Here is a 22720-nt window from a genome sequence, read left to right as displayed (position 1 = left end):
ATTGTAACACGGTTGTTACCTGTCTGATTGTAACATGGTTGTACCTGTCTGATTGTAACATGGTTGTTACCTGTCTGATTGTAACATGGTTGTACCTGTCTGATTGTAACATGGTTGTTACCTGTCTGATTGTAACACGGTTGTTACCTGTCTGATTGTAACATGGTTGTACCTGTCTGATTGTAACATGTTTGTTACCTGTCTGATTGTAACATGGTTGTTACCTGTCTGATTGTAACATGATTGTTACCTGTCTGATTGTAACATCATAGTTACCTGTCTGATTGTAACATGGTTGTTACCTGTCTGATTGTAACATGGTTGTTACCTTGAAGATTGTAAAATTGTTGTTAACTGTCAGAATGTAAAACGGTTGTTAACTGTATTATTGTAACATGGTTGTACCTGTCTGATTGTAACATGTTTGTTACCTGTGTTACATGTTTAGTTACCTGTCTGATTGTAACTGTCTGATTGTAACATGTTTGTTACCTGTCTGATTGTAACATGATTGTTACCTGTCTGATTGTAACATGATTGTTACCTGTCTGATTGTAACATGATTGTTACCTGTCTGATTGTAACATGGTTGTTACCTGTCTGATTGTAACATGGTTGTTACCTGTCTGATTGTAACATGGTTGTTACCTGTCTGATTGTAACATCTTAGTTACCTGTCTGATTGTAACATGTTTGTTACCTGTCTGATTGTAACATGATTGTTACCTGTCTGATTGTAATATCATGGTTACCTGTCTGATTGTAACATGGTTGTACCTGTCTGATTGTAACATGGTTGTTACCTGTCTGATTGTAACATGGTTGTTACCTGTCTGATTGTAACATGGTTGTACCTGTCTGATTGTAACATGGTTGTTACCTGTCTGATTGTAACATGGTTGTTACCTGTCTGATTGTAACATGGTTGTTACCTGTCTGATTGTAACATGTTTGTTACCTGTCTGATTGTAACATGATTGTTACCTGTCTGATTGTAACATGATTGTTACCTGTTACCTGTCTGATTGTAACATCTGATTGTAACATGGTTGTTACCTGTCTGATTGTAACACGGTTGTTACCTGTCTGATTGTAACATGGTTGTACCTGTCTGATTGTAACATGTTTGTTACCTGTCTGATTGTAACATCATAGTTACCTGTCTGATTGTAACATGATTGTTACCTGTCTGATTGTAACATGGTTGTTACCTGTCTGATTGTAACATGATTGTTACCTGTCTGATTGTAACATGATTGTTACCTGTCTGATTGTAACACGGTTGTTACCTGTCTGATTGTAACATGGTTGTTACCTGTCTGATTGTAACATGGTTGTTACCTGTCTGATTGTAACATGATTGTTACCTGTCTGATGGTAACATGATTGTTACCTATCTGATTGTAACATGTTTGTTACCTGTCTGATTGTAACATGTTTGTTACCTGTCTGATTGTAACATGTTTGTTACCTGTCTGATTGTAACATGATTGTTACCTGTCTGATTGTAACATGTTTGTTACCTGTCTGATTGTAACATCATGGTTACCTATCCCTTGTATCAATTAAGTTTCTTTTTTAATATGTTGTTGGTTACATTATAAGTGAGCCGTCCTTTTTAGTTTCCTGTTCAGTGCAAGTTACCTGCCTTGTTGTTAATTACCTGTCCTACTGTTAGTTATCTGTCCTACAGTCAATTGCTTGTCCTTTTGTTAGTTACCTGTTTTATCATTTAGTACCTATCCTGTATTAGTTACCTGTCCTATCGTTAGTTACCTGTCCTAAAGTTAGCTACCTATCCGTGCTGTCAATTACCTGTCAAGATCAATACTTTCTCCTTTCTTTAACTTGGTTTTCTCACTCAATCAAAACATTTCAAGTAGATCATTGATTTTCCCCAGGACTCTGTCACCAAACGTTACGGCAGGCTATTGGAGAACCATGATGCTGTTTATACAGCAGATACACACATCCGCACCACATCTTACGCACAACAAATCTATTATTTATTGGTTTTTCTCTGTACATTTGACTCTGTAATGTATCTTTATAATCAACATTATCCACAACAGATACAGAACAGCTGTGAACATACATTTCTATGCTATATTTTATAATACATTTACCAACCAACAATATCTTTTTCTGGAGTATTTGCAGGTCATTAGCTGTAATAAATTGATAGGAATATTATTGGTTGTGGTGGTATTCACTTGAACAAATCAAAATAAAAGAAATCATGCTTCAAATTTGAATGTTTTCCTGGTATTCCAGTTAATTTCAACATGTTTCAAGCATTGAGAAAATATTAAAATCCCTAATGGATTTCTAAGGCAGGAAAACATTTAGACAATAAAGCGCTTATTGATATGCATTTTGTACCTTGATAGTTTTAAATACTACATTTAAGATATTTATCTGGATTTTGCACTTTCAGCAACTGCCTTTTATGTACAAAATTGTTACTTTTATTGATAGTTTTGAAATTGGCATGTGCTTTTTTTTTTGTAAGTGCCATATCTGTCCCTTGATGGTAATGCTATTTTTCCCCTACAGCTATATTAGTGCAGTTTGAATGTCATTTTATGTGATAATGATGATATCTAATTTGATTTTCTCTCATTGCAGCTATGCTATCAGTATGGTGTGAGGAGCTAGGCAGGTTACTACTATTACGACACCAGAAGAACAGGGTGCCCGACTCTAAAGGCAGTGGGATGCATCCCCAGATACAAAAGGCAATGCCACCCGTCCCGTCAGGGTAAGTTACAGGGCAAGGGAGGCAACTCTTACAATATCCAAAATCTACAGGGGTATTTGAGCTAAATTCAGTAAAGTATGAAGAGTATTATTATCAAAATAATAATTTCCTCAAAGATTGGAATCATAGAAATATCTCAAATCAGAAACAACACAAGTTTTGGGAATACATGTATTAGATAATTCTTAGTTATCAGCTGTATATACAGAGGCTAGGATAGCACAAGAAAAACTCAGTATAGATTGATGAAATTCTGAGACAATGTTCCTGAATTGTTTGAAAAACATAGTGACTTTTTAACAAGTAGAAGAATGAGGACTCTTTCAGCTTCAATTTTACCAGGAAGATGAGCATTGCCCTTCCAATAACTCCATTCCAGAGCAACATGTAGTTACACTCAGAGCCAATTCAAGCTGTCACGTTTACTTATCAAGAGTTATGGCTCCATAACCCTCTGCTGGCTCAGATCTGACATGCTTTTTGTGCATGCAGCAGCATGGCTGTGGGCCATACTAGTATGTATAAGTGGGACCCTGGTGCGGACAGGTACATTTTGTACACTACAGGTTATGGGTACTAGTATAAAAAATGTACATACTGCCAGAGTCTATATACCTCCCAGTGTAAGTAGCAAGTTATATACTGTCGGTGTGTATAGAGAGAGGCACTTAATAGATATTTGTACTACGGGTTACCACAAGATGCCTCTACTGTTGGATGTGTATTGGCCATTAGTGATGACGTTTAACACTAAATTAGTCTGGCAATCTGTCCTTAAATGTTTAAAGATTAATACACCTTACTTTCTTAATTTCGTTTTATAATAATTGTTTCGTAAATAACTTTTCTTAACATAAAAGCATCTACCAGTTAGTGTCTTTACAAAAACCTATATATCATCGTGGTTGAAGAAAATGTTATATTTTTAAAACTGAATTAATGACAAACTCAAAGTAGATGTTTCTCAGGAAAAAAAAATTATAAAAATAAACACACTCATCCTTTAAATGGGTATATTAGAAAGAAGTTACACATCTAAGTCATATTAATGGTTGTATTTATGCATTATAGCAGTATAATGAACATGTTGCATGTTAGTACAAGCACTGTACACTTGTACCTCATGGATTGACAAACACCCAGTAACAATGTGGTGGCGGTGAAGACACAGATACAAGCAGATAACATGTGGTACAGATGCCTATCTGTTCCTGCACAGCCTGGCCCAGTCTGCCACTAGTCCCCAGAGCTAATACCAGCCATAGGTCAAGGGTCACACTATTGATTTCTTACACCATTATCTGTGGTAATTATAGATGGCCAAAAGACCTCCATTTGATACAGATTGACAAATTGAATTCTGTACTAATAGGTTTATACATATATAGGAATCATATATACTGAAGAGAACAGTGCCCCAATTTCTAATCAATCACCACTAAACACCTACCAGCGTTGATATTGCAAACATTCCATGGTTATAAAACTTGGTAGTATCTGTCACACTAGTTCCTGGAGACGATTACTGTCCCGATTTTATCACCTGACATTTACATATACCGCCATTGTTTTTATTACAGTATATATTCAAAGAAAACTGCTACATAACAGGAAACTCATTAATAGAATCGGGTTTCACCTTAACATTTTCAAATGACCTTGTCCATATATGTGTAACCTTGGCTGCTCTTCAGCACGATTTAGGAACATGTGATACTCGGTGTTGTTTATTGACATGAAAAGTCTCAGTCAAACTTTGGTACGTACACCCGTTACTGGAGACACAATAACATGTTGCATGTTGAGTGGTTTGTCGGATCAGTTTACAAAGTGAGGATATTAATTAATGTACCACTTCCTTCTATCATAAAATCTTTACTCCACTAATATGTCAACAAGTAAATGGTTATTTATAATTTCTTCTTGATATATTGATACTGATTTTGATGAATAAATCTGAATTTCAAATCTTCTGTATAATTAGAATTAATTAGCGGAGCCTATTGCTTAAAATTCTATACAGATGATTAAAATGGAGAAGAAAAAAAAACGAGATTACTCAAGGTAAACTCTGGTAGACTTGCTTGATTCAGAAAGTCTCATCAGAGTTAATGATTGAGGAGGTCTTTCTGGCTTCAGGCCATATTCTTCATATTGAGGTTTGTACTGTGATTTACATTTTTCACAATTCTTCAGTAACCATCTGTCTCACCTTTAATTATATAAACGGTTGTATATTTATATCTTACCATACAATCTCTGTTACATTATCTCATCTAACTTATGCTTTCACAACCTCCTGTCTCACTTTTCAGTTTACAAATCTCCAATTCCATCCTTTTCTCACCATTTCACTGAAAAGTGGGGCAGTAGGCAGTGATTTCTCCATTTTTTTTTTTTTTTTTGTGTACAAACTCTGGTTTTTTTTTTTTTTTTTAAAAACTAGCTGCCCAAGCTATCTACTTGAGTGAGTTTTGTACACAACAAGCAACACTTGTATATATATTTAATCATGTTTTGTATGAGTTATTGCTCCAGTTCGCTGGCTGAACTGGAGTGTTTACCATTGCACTGCAGGAGTGTTATGTAAGTTTGGGAAGCTGCTAAAAGGGAGGGCAAACTTTGCCAAGAATAGATGTTGCAGATTCCAGCATATAAGATATTAAAGCACATTGTTAGATATCCAGTCAATTTCTGATATATGTGAAGAGAAAGGATTTGGTTTTTTGTTCTTCTTCAACTAACCTTGTTCTTCAGCGCTATAATTGCTACCTTGATCTGTTTTACCAACTTTCATGCCGCTGCAGGAAGATGGATATAAATTATCATAAAATGTTATACATTTGTTGTAATTCAAAGATTGAAAGAAAAGATCACAATTGATCTTGTATAGTAATTGAGGACATGATAGACAGTGTGTTACATCTTAGGTTTCAGCTTTATGGATTTAAAATGAAATATACAATCCATGACTTATCAAGACAAAAGACCATGACATTAGTTGAAAAGGAAAATCACAAGACTTTCTATCTGTTGGTTTCTTAAGTCAGTTCCTTTCCAATGTACAAGATATTGACCAACAATATTTATAGGTGTACATAAATAAGCTGACTGACTGATTATCAAGGCCAAATTCAATATATTTCATATGGTTGTCAAGCACATAATATACATTTGTATTATTCCTAAAGTCATGTTACATCGTAACGTATGCCCTGCCAAAAATGGTGTACTGGATACATTAATGCCTGGTAAAATATGACATCTAAAATGGTTACACTTTCAATAATCATTTGATTCATGAAAAACTTGTTGTAGTTGGAGTAAGCCAAAGCTAAACTTGTCTATGCGTATATATAGAAATAATGTTATGAAAAGAAAATAGTTCTCCTCCTCCACGTAAGATTAAGTTGTTTTGCCAAAGTTTTCTAAATGTGTGGTGCCAACATTCTAATACCTGAACTGTTCAAACTTGTCCATATCATTAAAATTTTCACACAGATCATTTGCTTTAGATAAAATTAAAGATCCAAGATGTTCTTAATGTTCACAATCGATAAACATTAGCATTACATAATCTATTGTTAACAAGTATCATTGGTGGGGCATGCCTATACCCTTCTCAATTTCAAGAGGCAAGGACCCACATCTAAAATTGAAGAATGCTTTTATTTTTTTTTTTTTTTTTTATCATACATTGATAGTATTATACATTTGCTTTAACTACATCAGTTAATCTTTTATTTGAAATTAGACTCATAATAATCACAAGGATTTTTACTGTTACATAACCACCTATAAGTTGACTGCAATAATCTACCATTATCACTATTCTTAATATGTCCAATCTAAAAAAAAAAACTCCATTTCTTGTTAAACTTCATATGAGTTCCATACCAGTCACCTTTTTGACCGAAAGTTATAAACAGTATTCAAATTAACACTCAATCTCTTACATTATCTCTGTACCAACAGCGAGAATGTAGAATTGGACAATAATGTCCTTTAGTGATTATCGGTGTCTCACTAATTATTAGAATACTATTTTGATATGTACCGGTATGGAGAGCTTAGTCAATTCTATGTACATAATAAACTATATGTACATTAACAGCACTCTCGAAACTACCCTCTTTCCTGACTTTATCATATCACTGTTACCCTCAACTCTCAGTGGTTGAAAATAGCTCTAATTCAAATTTCTTTTGCATGGTCCCCTTAATATTGCTGTATTGTGATATCATATTCATACATTTAAAATCATATCAAGGGAATTTAATATTAAAATGGAGAAATGAACACCAATTGATCAGCATTACTCCGCACATTCTAAAATAAGTCATGGATTTCTGATGATCATGTGTCAAGTTGTAAAATGTCTTTATCATGTTTATCAGTCATTAAAACATAAGTTTACCATCAGTATTGAAGCTGTGTTACAATATAAACTTTATGCTCCAAAATTTATCATCAAATTGTATTGAAAACTTTTAGGATAAAATTTACATTCAGTCCTTCTATGATACATTTCAAATCTGTTAAAACATGTTTATCGTAATTATTTGTAATAAGAGGGTAGCTGATTGGTGTCTGTGGCACAAGGGCAAAACGCTTAAATGATACAGTGCATGTAAAATATGCAGAACACTAACTTTGTTTACCATTAAAGAGAAAGTAAACCCTTGCACGTGATGGATTTAAAAGTGTCTCAAAACAATTCTGCTATATCACGTATCTTTAAACGTTGCATAAGGGTGATTTGCAAACAAACTATAAGCATATATTAACTCCTCTCCGCAATATGTTATGGTTGAAAATCATGAAGATAGCTTTTGAAGTTTTCATTCAGATTTGAATTGGGTAGATAAATAGAATTAGATTAAAAAATGGGAAAATAACAAATGTATAACAGTGATTCTTTTGGGGTTCTGGACTCCTGCTTTGTCTATGGGACTCCACCGCATATTGAGACCCAGCTATATCTGTTATCATTGGGACTTGTCAAAATTTTGGAATTAATGTTTTGACTTTTAAAAAATCCTACAAAAAACTGTAACAGATTCATATAATATCAAACAAATAAAAAAAACAATGTTGTGTTGTTTTCTTTCAATATTTTCGAATTATCAAATGGACATGCACTCTTTGTCAGGCCTATTCTTAGTAACATAACTTGTCTACATCATATTTCAAAAGATTTCCTCTGTTATCTATGAAAAGGTAGAAATGATGTAGACTAGACTCACTAATAGCCAAAATATCTGCTTGAAAATAACATCATGATATTCCTTGTTTCAGTAAAGGTAAATATCATTTAAGTTTTCATTACAATATGCTGAAGTTCATTCAAGATACCTAGCTAGGCTTTTCCTTCTCAATTTTACCATATATATCAGTTAATCATATTTATTGAAACCTTGCATAGTATAATAGGAATTAATAAGTGTAACATTTAGTTTTAATGGTGCTGGCAAAATATGCCTCTATATCCATATCTTTAAAATATGATATTGTATAAATTCTTAAATAAATCAACTAGCTTTTAATATTGATCAACTTTAAATTTTGCAGAAGTTTTTAAAAACCTCAAAGTTTAATTTAATATTAATATGTTTAGTTCTTCAGTAATGGTAAATCTTTATAATAAATCTTTTTAAAAAGAACATATTATTGTAAAAACTTTATATATCAGTTTATACAAGTTTATAACTTTTTGAATGTTTACGATACACATACAAGACAAACCTTTTATTTTGAATGAGCTATTGTAGCATTTCATCAGGCTGTTAACCAACACTTCTGGTGCTAAATAATTATGGGTACTTTTTTTTAACCTATATCTCCCACAGGAATACAGAGTGAGGAGTAGATTTGTTGTTACATGGGGAGACTGTTGTTGTTGTCTGGTAGATGTTATCTATACTTAACATCTTATCAAAATTACAGTCTTTTTGTGTAGCTTTCAAATGAAACATCAAGGAAATCAGCTCTGATAATACATCATTTTACATTAAATCTGTTTACTTTCCAGCATTGTAACTCTGTAGAAAACAACAAGACAATTTAATTCAATGATTCATTCCTACATGTAAATGTTTCAATTAAACTAGAGACTGCAACAAATTAAATGAAAGTTATTTGCTATTAGATCAGAATACCATTTCATTTGGCATCACAGCTGTGGAATACTGGAAAATATCAGTACCAGTTTTATATGTACTGCATCATAACGGTATAAAAAAAAGTTGTTGCCCTCATAAACATATCAGAATAAAAGTGCTATACAACATGGTCATTAGGAGTCACATATCTCCCATTCTAGGAATTCCAACATTGGAGATCCACTCTTTGTAAATACGCCCCTTTTTTTCGCGTTGTGACCACTTTGGCCTGCGGTCCAGTAGGTCATTGAACGGTCTTAACAACTCTAATATATCTGGTAGTGGTCTCCTTTTGTACTTATCCCAACCTTATCACTGACACAAACACGCCTTAACAAAAACATTGTTTATGTACTGCGGTATTGAAACTCAATTCTGATTCTTCGATCAGTTCAACCCCCTAACGTTTTCATTCCGTTAATTAGGGGAAAGGTCGGCAAGATTTTCTGAGTTTATTTCCCCATCGGTGCCCCACATTACGACCAAAAACAAGGCAGCGAGCAAGCGGCTGATCATGTGACTAACCAAGAATGAACAAAGATTGTAATGGATGATAGCAGAGAGTGTGTGTGATACAAGCTTGTTCACGAATGGGCAAAGAGTAGGTCGATTAACTTGTAGTGTAATAATGTTATGCAAAGACCGATGGAGTCCAGTTAGACAGGAGGACCTACTTGGGAAGAGGAAGTGTCGTTGTGTAGTGTACGTGTGCCGTAAAACGATTGTCTTCGGCCACAAAGTGCACAGGTAAGGCCAGTGCTAACGATCTGTGGAGTGGGCGATAGGGACTGGACGTACACAGCCGTGAGAGCACTGACACACGTACCGGACTGAGGAAGCCACACAACGTGGTTTGTCGGCTTGTTTTGATTGTCTTGTTCTCACAGCTGAGCCGGGAAGGAATCTCTGTTGTGTCTTTGGAGGGGTCATGACGGATTGGGCGACCCAAGTGGCCACTGAGTTACAGATAGCGGTACACACAGACAGGTGCGTTAATTCCGACTGTAGTTGTTCAGCATCTAAGATGTATATTGTCACAGTAATATTTTGACAACAGTTGTACTGTTTGACAGTGTTTTAATCAGCTGTTTCCGTTGTGGTTGTGTTCGGGTGTGAATGTCTACGCTACTAGTGTTCTATTTTGATACACTTACTTACACGCGTACTGGTACAATCTTGCTGTATTTTTCATTCAGTATCTAGTACACACGTATGTAGCATATATATCTCGCCAGCCTATCTCTGACCTAACACTGAACAGTGTACTTGGTGGCTGTTTTAGTGAAATGATGGGTCTGTACGATTTGTTATAATAAGGCAGAGCATATAATCTGTGAGTGATTGAGCTAGATTGTTTACACCCATTGTATAGAGCCTATCACACACAGACGATGTGACCTGTTTTGCCTTCTTGGCATAATGAAAGGGTCAGACATGTATGTGTATAACATCCACCATGATATAACCAACTGAGTGGAAAGAGGAGACATTGGCAAGCAGCATGACACAGGATTAAATAGTCCCATGTCCGCGTGTAAACCTATGGTTTGTGTTAGACAGTTAGGGCAAACAAACAGCTTAGGTGCCAGGGATTAGTCAACAGGATATAGAGCAAAAAAGGTCATGTTTTTATGAAGTCAAATGATTGTTGCTCTTTAAATGTCTTACCTTTATTTGTCCAAAAATATCTGGTGTTATTTTAAGCAAAGATCTTGAAAGATTAAGAAACTTGGTCACATAATACTGGACATAGGTTCCTTGGAGATTTTCTTCTCTTTAGATTTAAAAAAAAAGTTTGTTAAGTGTGAACTAGTGCATTTTAGCATTGTTTCTGAAAAAAAGAAGAAGTATGTAGTACATTAGCATAGCAGCTGACCAATTCTGCATCCATTTTGCTTTCTATCCCTGTGACAATCACCTACATGTTTCTTATCTTGACATCTGTATAAACTTTTTCAGTCTCTTGGTTATCTCCCTTGGAAGTCATCTACAAAGATGATGCTGGAACTTTTCACCCCAACACCCAACCTCACCACCAACCTTGACAATTAACATTTAACTGCATCTCTCTCTTGTCACCAACATTGACAGTGTTATATCTTGTCTTTCCTTTATTACTCGACCTTGACAATATCCCTTGGCCCTAATGACTTTTTATGTGTTGACAGGCCGTTAAGAATGTAATAATAATTGACAATATCCCATCCTTTCGTCATCACTAACTTTTCACCCTCTCTTCCCCGCATCACCTACTGTGAAAGCGTTTCACCCTGTCCTTCCCTCATCACCAGTTGTGACAACATTTCACCCTGTCTTTCCCTCATCATCAGCCCTGACAGCATTTCACCCTGTCCTTTCCCCATCACCAGTTGTGACAACATTTCACTGTGTCCTCCCCTCATTACAGCCCTGACAGCATTTCACCTTGTCCTTCCCTCATTATCAGCTGTGACAACATTTCATTCCATTATTCCCTCGTCACCAACCTTGACAATATTTCAGCTTTGCCATCATTACGTTAATTGTCAGTTTCAGTTTCCCTCATCACCAGGTATTAGCAAAAGAGATACACTCCATATCATCTTCAATAGTTTCACAATGTCTCCCCAAAACATCTTATGGAGCTTTTATCATATTCTTATTTATCACTATGAATACTTATTAGAACTTTCAGTCAGATATTGACCAATTAAAATATACCCCAATGCCTTGACTACCCACAACAACATCCCTCATCATGACAATTCACAGCAACATTCGTTGCCATGACTACTATGTACAACATCCCTCCCCAGGATTACCATAACACCCCTTTCCATGACTACCAGTCACAATATATCCCCTACCCACATGACAACCCACTGAAATATATCCTTCCCCATGACAATCCACTACGACATCATTCTTCTTGATAATCCACTATCTGAATCTTCCTCATGAACCCACTACAACATCCCTCCCTATGACAATTCCTTACCAACAACAACCTCATGAAATCAACCACAGCATCACTTTCAAAGAAAAACAAGGCAAACACCCCTCCCATGACAACCCACCACAATATCCTTTTTCCATGATGATCAACAACATTCAGCTCATATTTAAATCATTGTTGATGAGAAAGTAGTCCACTCCTTCCTCCCACAAGTCTTTGACAAAGATATTAATATCCTGTCACTGAATCAGTCACTTGCTTTCCCACATGAACACCAAAGTATTGGTGATGATGTTACAATCGACATAAGGATTATAATTGTAGTGTATACTAGTGAGGAATATTTGACCTGCAGTCACACCCACATGCTATACACAGATAGTTATCTGAAATAATTAGATCCAATTTCTGTGAGTATATAAATGTTAAGAAATCAATATTCATAATAGCTTGTGTCACTTATTGATTAGATAGTTTGATCTGAAGGATTTCAGTGCTGAGTGTGTGTGTGATAATGGTGTATGTTTTTCCAGAGTACAGATTGTGCAGTGATTAATTCACAGAGCTGTGTGTCTCCGATTTGTGTCAGCCTCTCTATCCAGCATGCCTGACATCTGTCCGGGTCACTGTTAATTGTGCAAATCTTTGTTGTTAATGAAGAGTAGCCACCATTCTGCTGCTGTGCCTTTGTAGCTAAACCATCAAAACTCCAAACACAGACATTATTGTTTTGTCACCTTTAATATTCAATATTTGTGACTAGTTGTATTGATGAGTTGTAAGGATTATGGAGCTTTATCAGAACACCCACAAAATTAATTGATTAAGACTTTAAGAAGCATCATATGTTATATGTATGTCTTAATGGAAAAATGTGATGACTTGCGTAAGACATAGAAGAACAATATGATATAAATCATAAGACAGAGCTATACCTGTTCTAAATTTTAATTATACCTGTGTTGGCAATCAATATAGCATATCTTATGATGCCCTATATAACTAGTCTATATAAAGCCTGGTCAAAAGGTTTTATTGTTTGTTGATATGGTTGATGAGGCTAAAAGTCAATATATATACCAAAGTGACACGCTGATATCTTTGCTTGTAATATATGTATTTAGGTTTTATGTAAATATGATATAGATCAATCTGCTGTGTCTTATGTTTTCCTGTAGGCGAGGTAGTTGGTAAACAGATAAATGTGGGGATGATAATAATGTGCATTACACACATGCTACACCCTCACTTCACATAAGTATCATCTGTTGTGAAAGGACAATTGATTTTCACTCTGTTTTGTGGTAAAATCTGCCAGATATCATAGAGAAATGTACAGGTACATTGTATATACTGCTTTAATCACTGGTACAAAAACCTGACATTTATAATCTAGTTGTGTTGAACAGTTATACGGTGTCTGCTGTAATACTCTGATCTGAATGAATGACAGGTGTGACTACTGATGTTAGTACTCAGCCCTAATGATAGGCTTTATACTTCACTATACCTGCTACTAATTGGCTAACGACATCTGTACTCTGATGACTTCAGTTAACTGCTACTGTTCTCTTTACCACTGAATCTGTCTAAAGGATGCACCTGCACAATATATAAATCTGATGTTGTGATTATGATTATGTCAATGGTTATTTTGTAATACCTGAAGTCCCCCAGCTGTGTTGAAAATACATTTGGGAAAACCCCTTCCTAAAGTCCCCATTTCTAGTGAATATCAATTGTGTTAAAAATACCTCGGGGTGGGAAACCCCCATCAACCAGATTCTTTGGTTGTATTCTCTGTCTAATATTCCACATACTTTGGAAATTATGTTAATACAAAGTAACAAGTATTGTTAATCCTGACCAACCTACTACTACTGTGGAAACAGAAGTATACATGAGGTCTCTTTAGGGGATCCAAGTAATTCACTTTAAAAGAGTCCAATGTGGTCAGTTATTCTGTAATCTAAATTTAATGACGAGCATTCTTTGACATGTTTCGGCTTAAAGGTGAGCTGTCATGAGAAGTAATGATGAATGGTTCTAATGACTGTTCTGTTCTATATCCAGAATCCAGGAAGTTCACACTGTAAAGAAATAAGACCTACTTTAATAATTTTTCTTTAACATAACTTAAAAAAAAAAAATATCAAGTTTGTGGAAATAATGAACTAATGTACTTTTCCGAGATAACAAGTGTCAGATGTATGAAAAGTCTGTGATCCTGATCTGTGGTCTGTGAAAAGCTTGCTGGGTTGGAAAGTTGTTTTTGTTTGACAAATAACCTTGACCTACTATGAAAGTCACAGTTACTGATTTGATGTTACAAATGAATGGAACAGAACCACTGGAACAGTTATCAATTTTTGGCCTGTTTTCATGAACATATTGATTAACATCTTAGTATATGAGATGCTTTGATGTATTACAAACATCTATTTGCACAACACCTGAAAAGTGGCCCAAAGTCATTAATTGCATTTTAGTGTTATGTAAATTACCACTGCAGGTAAATACCTTGTATATAAACCACATAGGTAAAATGTTTTCTGATATTAGTGTTTATCTACAGTGTACCAACCAGGTATGAAACATGTACACAAAAAAATTAATTTTTTACCTTCACCACATGACACACTTAGTCTATATATTCAGAAGTGAAATTACAAAGTGTGGGTGTTGAATCGGCTGATTTGAGTGATATATCTGATGCCTGGTTTACTGGGGTGAGGCAGGGTTTGCCACATGAAGTAGGATTTGCTGGGTTCACTGCTGGCAAACCAGCAACAATGTGATACAAGTCTGTGGGAGATTACTCATCTTATTAAGTATTACTGTACACCTATACCTGTAGATTCACCTCCAGTTCCTACATTATGTAACCATCCAGGGCTCCAACAGAAAGGTCAAAGTTCAACACTGATAAGATGTTCAAGTTGGGAGTGATATTTAGTAGCATTCCTGTCTGAGCGAACTGTTTGTCAGATAGGGGAATACATACACAGAATACTTTATCCAATCATTAGGTTTATGATAGAAGACAGTTTACAGTGTCCCTGACCAGAAACTTGCTTCACCTATTGTCCCAATCAAATTCTTCACAGTTCAAGTTTTGGATTTACACCTGACATCATTGAAGGAGTTTGAAAAATACTAATATGATGCCATTTTCTATTCTTGTATGCTGTGTCTAATACTTACTCTAACAGAAGTTGATATCAACTAAAGTGTATCTTTTGAACAATTTCAAAAGTTACAAATAAAATCCAAGAAAATACCACTCAGTAGATGTATTTTGCTGGATTCTATTCTAAAAAAAATTAACAGAAAAAAATCCATGTCTGGTAATTACTTGATTTAAAGTTTATAAAAATGCTGAACAAAGAATGAAAAAATCTAAACCAAACAGATAAATGATGTTCAATGAATGAATTGTAATATTTCTCAAGTGAATTAGTATGAAATGCCTTGTGATAGTATATACAAAAACTTTCGACTAATCTGTTTAAAATCAGGTAACTTTATTGAAGTATTTATCAAAGAAAACATTTAGTATTCTTCTAAAAATATTTTAAGTTGTTGAAACAGTTATGTCTGTAAACAAAGGGTAGCATATTGTTGAGATGTAAATAGGTGTATTATACCTGTAAACATCACAATTAGCAGTACACAATAGAAGAGTTTACAGTTTCCATCTGACTATTTGTTGGCCTACGTTTAACATGTAGGATGGACTATTCAAGTCGAGCCCACAATGAACCAGGTGCTCTTTGTGACTGTGGTTTATCTTTACAATATAAATGACCTGGTTTTGGTTCCTTTTTGGCAGTGTAACAAATCTATTCATCTGGTGGTCCACCGTTTCTCACATTATGTGTGTATGCTCATTCCGAACAAGTTATTAGATTTATAGGTATACATATATACGGCTGCTCCTCTTATAACAAGTAACAGGTACACAAGTTGGTAGTGTATAAAATTACAGGTGTATGTATGTACCGATATACATATAAACTTTATATAACAATTCAAGCCACTTGGAAGCCTGTTTACTCACATTTGACCTAACTGCGCTTCATGTTTAAAACGTCATAAATTATAAAGAGGTGTACTATATATATATATGTACCAGAAGGTCAAATTAAGTTTTCCTGGCACAATTGACATGATAACAATAATCTTGAGATTGAGATGTGTATTGACTTGTTTCTAAAATATTGGTGTATTTCCTAGTACTGTTGAGGACAGGTGCATGTCTCACTAACTCATTATATCTGTGACCGGGAAGTGACAAATAGAATTGACCTATGGATTAACACTACTTACACAAGGAGAGTTCTCAGTCTGGGTCATTGCTGTATAAAACATATTTAAGATTTAATTGATGACTTGAATACAAGCAATATACTTCAGTCACACAATTTCTGTATTCTGTGGAATTTCGAACTGATTTGCACTATAAAGGGATGTAATTGCATTATGTGGACAGCTCCTACTTTGACATTGATAAATGTCTCCATGCTTCTACTGTAGACACTGGATAAAGAATATACCTATGATCATCTTGACTCATACCAGGTACAATGTTTATTTTGAAATGTAAAAATTTCATCAGTTTAACGTCATTGATAAATGACCTGACTCCTTCTTGTGTATATTAAGTGCTGTTGAAGCTAGACAGTGGTAAATGTTCTACAAGGGGCTATACATATCTTTTTAGTAGAATGAGGGTGCTGCTACAGCTGTGGGAGCCATGGTTACTCCTTCAGGAGCTCCTGCAGTAGGTTGAAGGTGCTGCCACAGCTGTGGGAGCCATGGTTACTCCTTCAGGAGCTCCTGCAGTAGGTTGAAGGTGCTGCCACAGCTGTGGGAGCCATGGTTACTCCTTCAGGAGCTCCTGCAGTAGGTTGAAGGTGCTGCCACAGCTGTGGGAGCTATGGTTACTCCTTCAGAAGCTCATGGAAGAGATTGAAGGTGCTGCCACAGCTGTGGCAGCTATGGTTACTCCTGCAGAAGCTCATGGAAGAGATTGAATGTGCTGCCACAGCTGTGGGAGCCATGGTTACTCCTTCAGAAGCTCCTGCAGTAGATTGTATGTGCTGCCACAGCTGTGGGAGCTATGGTTACTCCTTCAGAAGCTCCTGGAGTAGATTGAAGGTGCTGCCACAGCTGTGGGAGCCATGGTTACTCCTTCAGAAGCTCCTGCAGTAGATTGAAGGTGCTGCCACAGCTGTGGGAGCTATGGTTACTTCTTTAGAAGCTCCTGCAGTAGATTGAAGGTGCTGCCACAGCTGTGGGAGCTATGGTTACTTCTTTAGAAGCTCCTGCAGTAGGTTGAAGGTGCTGCCACAGCTGTGGGAGCCATGGTTACTCCTTCAGAAGCTCCTGCAGTAGATTGAAGGTGCTGCCACAGCTGTGGGAGCTATGGTTACTTCTTTAGAAGCTCCTAGAGTAAATTGAGGGGGCTGCCACTACTGTGGGGGCCATGGTTACTCCTTCAGTAGCTCCTGCAGTTGTCACGACTCAGGGGGCATAGTACTACTACAGTAGCTGCAGGACATGGCCATTGTCACCAATAAGGGGCTATGGTTACTCCTTCAGTACTTCTTTTGATTAAGTTGTGGCCAAGGTTACTGTAGCTATGGGGCCATGTTATAAACTAGATGGAGGGGGTTGTCATAACTAGGGGGGACATGATACTCCTACATTAACTGTAGGGCTATGTTCCACTCCTAAAGAAGATGTAAGGTGCTGTCAACACAGAGGGGAGAAGGGGCATGGTTTCTCTTTCACCACTAAAGGGGCGGGCATGGTCATTGTTACTTGTTCAGTTATGGCCAAGGTTACCCCTACTGTAGCTATGGGGCCATGTTTTACTTCTGTACAGTAGATATAAGGTGCTGTGAATACCACAGGGTCAATGTTTGTAGGAGGTTGGCTACATTTGTCAATACCAACTGGAATATGGTGGTGTTTTCGCCTCTAATGTCCTGATAGTTTTGTATCGATTGTTCAGATCTTGCATAACACAATCAATAAGAGCCTGTGGAGCTCGTTTAAAACCCACTGATTTCATGATACCACTTTTTATACTCTTGTCTCTCTATCTTATTTACATATTTACAAGGAATTACAGGTACTTTGCACTGTGCCAGTGTGAGCGGCACGTTGCAAGCATCTTTCACTGTCAATTCACTATATTACCATCAATTTGTGTGTATTCCATTTGGTAATGCATTATATGTACATAAAGATATAAGGTATGATATAGTTATGGGTAGTACAATGCACATGCATCTCATGTTGTGTCAGAATAGTTTATTTGCGTTATGATTTTTTTCTTTTAAGGAGTGGAGTATTTGTGATTTGCTGTGCTGTTATGTGGGTCATTTAAGCTGGGAGATGTAATCAGTATCATTGTTCTGTTGTAGAACAGCTGTTACTACCGTTAATGTACTGTACAACATATTTACCAGCCAACCATGGCCATGTACCTGAAGATAGTTGATGTGATGAAAACCATTACAATTTTTCCAGAAGCATGAACAATCCCTGTCTGATTTCAATTCTTTATTTATAGAATTTATCCTACTGATAATATGAAATTATATCTGGAGCTAATAAATATTCATTAACTCTTAACAAGTGACAAGGTTGTAGACAGGTGAGATGTTAATTGAGAAATCTACTGAATAAAAGCCCTGATTATGTATAACAGAAATTAATTGGGTCATTTGTATCTGACAGATTAACACTGCGAGACTGATTCTCAAGGACAACATCATTATCTGATACTAAAGGTTAGGGATATTATTATATCTTGTCAGTACACAAATTGTGAAAATATATTTTTGCAAAGTTTAGAGAAAAGTACTCAAGGTGTTGATATGTTTGACCTTCTGTTACAATATAGAAATTTCAGACCATAGCAATATACATAACGTAACTGTTGTCATTACCTGGAAGTTCATATTGTTTTATTAAACTACCTCTCAGTGATGGAAGAGTCTTACAGTTTACAAAATTTGTAAATTTCATTACCCCAAGGTCTCACATTTACCCTTGGGGAAGGGGTAAAGTTTACTGCAGTGTATGTAGGAAAATCACATTTTTGAGCATAATTTGTTTATTTTCTTTTAGAAATAGTTCAATCTTGTTATTATTATTAGCATAGGCTGACAGTTTGATGAGCTGTCACATTTTGACCTCGACTGACCTCCTTGGAGCTGATGGGCGAGGCCAAAAATGGGTCAAATAGACTGTAATTTCAAAAATGTTCTGCTGTTCATGGATAGAAGATTTTGTATAGGAAAATTTAACTTTTTGAGAGTAATTTCTTTTAATTCAAATTAACGTGATGCACAATGTTTGCATTTTGTGTACAATGTAATTGAATTTATTTTACGAACGAAATCATTTCAATGATATGTTACAAGAAGCATTATGACCCGGATGACCGTTAAGGCCCTTGGGCTTCTTTTTATAAAATTGTTTGGTATAGAAAGTGTTAATGGGGCGAAAAAACATCATTAAAAAAAAGATCAAGGTCAGATCTTGGCATGCAGAGGTCAAGGTCATTATGTCTATTTCCAGGAAGTCTTTACAAATGTTCAGATGGATATTGAAGAAACTTTGTATCAAGGTTCAGACGTGAAGAAGCAACAGTAGACCGGTGTATGTTTTAGGTTGCTGAAATGTTAGACAATACTATTTTCAGGAGAATCAAGTTATGATGGACAACTTTGTAATTTCAAGTAACTTTTTTATTTATTGTAGAATTACCTCTACAGCAGTTATTTGTACAATTAATGTTTAGAACAAACTCTCATTTGTGTTTCTGTTTGTATGATTTCAGTGATCCCAATGGTCAGTGGTTAGGCAACCAGGGTCAGCCCGGTCAAGCATTGTCGGTTGTGACAACGGTGTGGGGGACCACACAGTCAACCCAGAGCGGTCCTTTTCAACACAACACGCCCGGCTACACTAATACTACCATGTCCACCACTAACTACACACAGCAACCTCAGGGATTCAATACGCAGATGCAGAAAGGAAACTACAGCAATCCACAAAATATCCCCTTCCGGCGAGATTCCGGAGGTTACCAGAGGCCTAGGTAAACAAACACCTTTATAATTTTTTACACTTCAGCTCTAGACTGCCTACAACATATATTATAACTTGTTTATTTTTTGGAGGTTAATGTTATCACAACATCCATGATCATATGAAAAGGTGTCCTAGGGTAATCAGGCAACTGAGGGATGTTTTTATAGTGTCATCATACTGAACTGTCATAACAAGAACAAGTGACATGACAACTTGGTCACAATGTATTGAAGTGACTATGCACTAGCCAGTTTTGACTTTGAGTTGATTATAACTGGGTGCACCAAGTACCAATCTTTACTCCATGGGGAATGATCTTTAAACTTCATTTATGAATCAGGATCAAGTTTCACCCAGCTGATTATGTTAAGAATGATGGAGCATTAATTTAAGGTATCAAGTCTGACAATTGACATTACCATTATTGTTGATGGAATAATAATCACCCTCAATTTTATTACACCATCCTGGAATCACATATACAACAAACATTTGGTTTTCAATCAATATCGGTGTTCATTCTCAAACCCAAACAAGAAAATTAGCTTCAACAAAATCTCGCACCATCAGCAATGGTCTCCTAGGTGATCTTCATTTCTCAGGTTTACTATTCTAGGTTTTGATGAGGTCCATGTTGCTTCATCCCACATAAGTCCACTCCCTCTGTGGCCTCTTGACTAAGGCCACTCCCTCTGTGGCCTCTAGACTAAGGCCTCTCCCTCTGTGACTTCGATACAGACATAGCTACAATTTGTTTACCATTTAATTGAAAATTACTGCGTATATATTTGTCATGTCTATTCCAAGCTGACTTTTCTCTCCTCGCAAGCTCTAGTAACAAGAATTGAACTTTCTCACTAGTGTTTTAATGTGTCATACACAATCTTGTGACGGAGATGTTTTCCTGTTCATCAGAATGTACTGAGATGAGATAAAGAATGTCACAGTTAAATCCTATAGCAGGCTAGTAAACAGTATATGCACATTGTTCTGTTGGTGGTTGATAGATTTTCCATTGGTGAGCTAATTATAGAAGTGGGATTGGTGACCATTTCCTGATCCTATTTATGGCTTGATACTGCCAGCCCTTGATCGCTAAAACAGAAATTATCTTTGCCAATAGCTTTTTCTATCTCTGTTTTAACTGATAACCTTATTACCATAACATATATATTTTTTTTTAATTATGCGATCCTTTGGCTGTTTAGTTATGTTTAAGTCTTGATATATATAAATTTCATTTTTTTTTTTTCAATTCATCTTTCTAATAATACCTGAGTTTTATTATTATGAGCAGTACTGAGCATCATAACATGTTTAATCATAATGAAAAATTCACTGATAATGGGTATAATGGCCCACAAGAAGGGTACATGCTCCTTTGCATATCTTTATTTCTGTAATGTATCTGTATGTATCGCAGGTCACAAGAACATTAGTTCTGTTTGTATATATTACGTGTCTTATGAATTAGTTGTTATCAGTTATCTTTCAGCCTTTGTCATGAATTTAAATTGAGTATTGCTTGTTCAAAGTAAACTGATAATAGTCTGGTTACTGTAGGTTTTGAAGGATGAGGGAAATTTTTTGTTCGATGTTCACCTAGATCAGTCACCGGCACAAGGTCATGATGTGATATACATGTGTTTTTACCTGTTTTATGCTTTTTCCTGTGCAGTGGGTATCCTCCAACTCCAAACACACCAGGCACAAATACACCGAATGGTCCAAATGATTACCCAGGGGGCCAGGCTGGTAATGCCGCCCTATCAGCAGCACTGGTGGCAGCAGCTGCCACAGCCACAGCAACAGCAACAGCCACCGCCAGCATGGTAATGCAAGAGCAGCAAAATCAACACAATATCAACATGCAGATGAACATGAATGGCCAATATGCACCAAATATGCAGGTAATTCCGTTTGTCAAATATCAGAGACTGACCTTGACCTTGTTAACGCGAATAATGAAATGATAGCTACCATAAGAATTAGATTCCCTCTAGCAGATGGATATTTGCTTGGTTTATTGCTTTGTGAGCAACTAGAGTCAGTTGATGAAGGAATTGGTGTTTCTTGGCAAAAGGAGGTGTATACCTTACTGAACAACATGCAGGAGGTCCACTGCATGCTATTCAAAGCAGTTATCTTAAAGTGTCTGGCATAAAGATACAACTACAACAAACACGGGGAGATCTGTGATATCTGCTTCCTGAGAAACAAAAAACACTGCAAGTAATGAGCATCAACCACGTAACTCAGATCTTCACCAGAGGTTGAAATGTTTGGTGCTCTTCAACAGAACAAGCAAAACTAGAGAACAGAACATGGCTTTTAATGGATTTTTAACAAAATATGTTGTATATAGATATATTGGTTAAGGATCGTTAAATCTCAAGGACATACATTTATGCACTATTACAAGAATGTCTCTTAACATTTCATGAAATGTTTCTGAAATGTGCTGAGTAGAGAAATAAATTTATGGAAGTGTTCAATGCTTGAATAATTAGTATCTTTTGCGTAAGTGATCAGATCAGAAAGGTCCCTTAACTTCTCCTCTTAAGTATGTGTATAAAATGTTGAGGCATGTATCGGATACACCTGTACAATCAATGTAGGCAGTTTCACCTGGTGATCAGTGATCGATGACCATTATCTCAGCTGTATGAATATTTCATGGTAATAGATATAGACAAGAGATAAACACCAGAGTCTGTTGATCTGCTGAAACAAAATGTGTGTTACAAAATG

At 36.1% G+C, this 22720-nt stretch overlaps 1 protein-coding gene across 6 annotated transcripts in view; it reads left to right on the top strand.

Moving 5' to 3' along the window:
• Window positions 1-22720, top strand: part of LOC132556391 (zinc finger MIZ domain-containing protein 1-like) — an 82126-nt gene that overhangs the window by 47824 nt on the left and 11582 nt on the right. For 4 of the 6 annotated variants that reach the window (XM_060220794.1, XM_060220795.1, XM_060220796.1 and 1 more), the window contains 3 exons: window positions 2629-2761; window positions 19716-19976; window positions 21648-21879. In XM_060220794.1, coding sequence (XP_060076777.1) covers window positions 2629-2761; window positions 19716-19976; window positions 21648-21879 — 626 coding nt within the window. Of the gene's footprint in view, window positions 1-2628; window positions 2762-9513; window positions 9910-19715; window positions 19977-21647; window positions 21880-22720 lie in introns of those variants that run through there. The other 2 variants (XM_060220799.1, XM_060220798.1) reach the window with 1 other exon arrangement.

The sequence above is a fragment of the Ylistrum balloti genome, unplaced genomic scaffold (assembly GCF_031769215.1).
Source record: "Ylistrum balloti isolate Yb309-2 unplaced genomic scaffold, AGI_CSIRO_Ybal_v1 Utg370568, whole genome shotgun sequence".
NCBI classification, from domain to species: Eukaryota; Metazoa; Mollusca; class Bivalvia; order Pectinida; family Pectinidae; genus Ylistrum; species Ylistrum balloti.
Note: the sequence above shows the minus strand (reverse complement) of the source record. Positions and strands in the feature narration are given on the sequence as shown.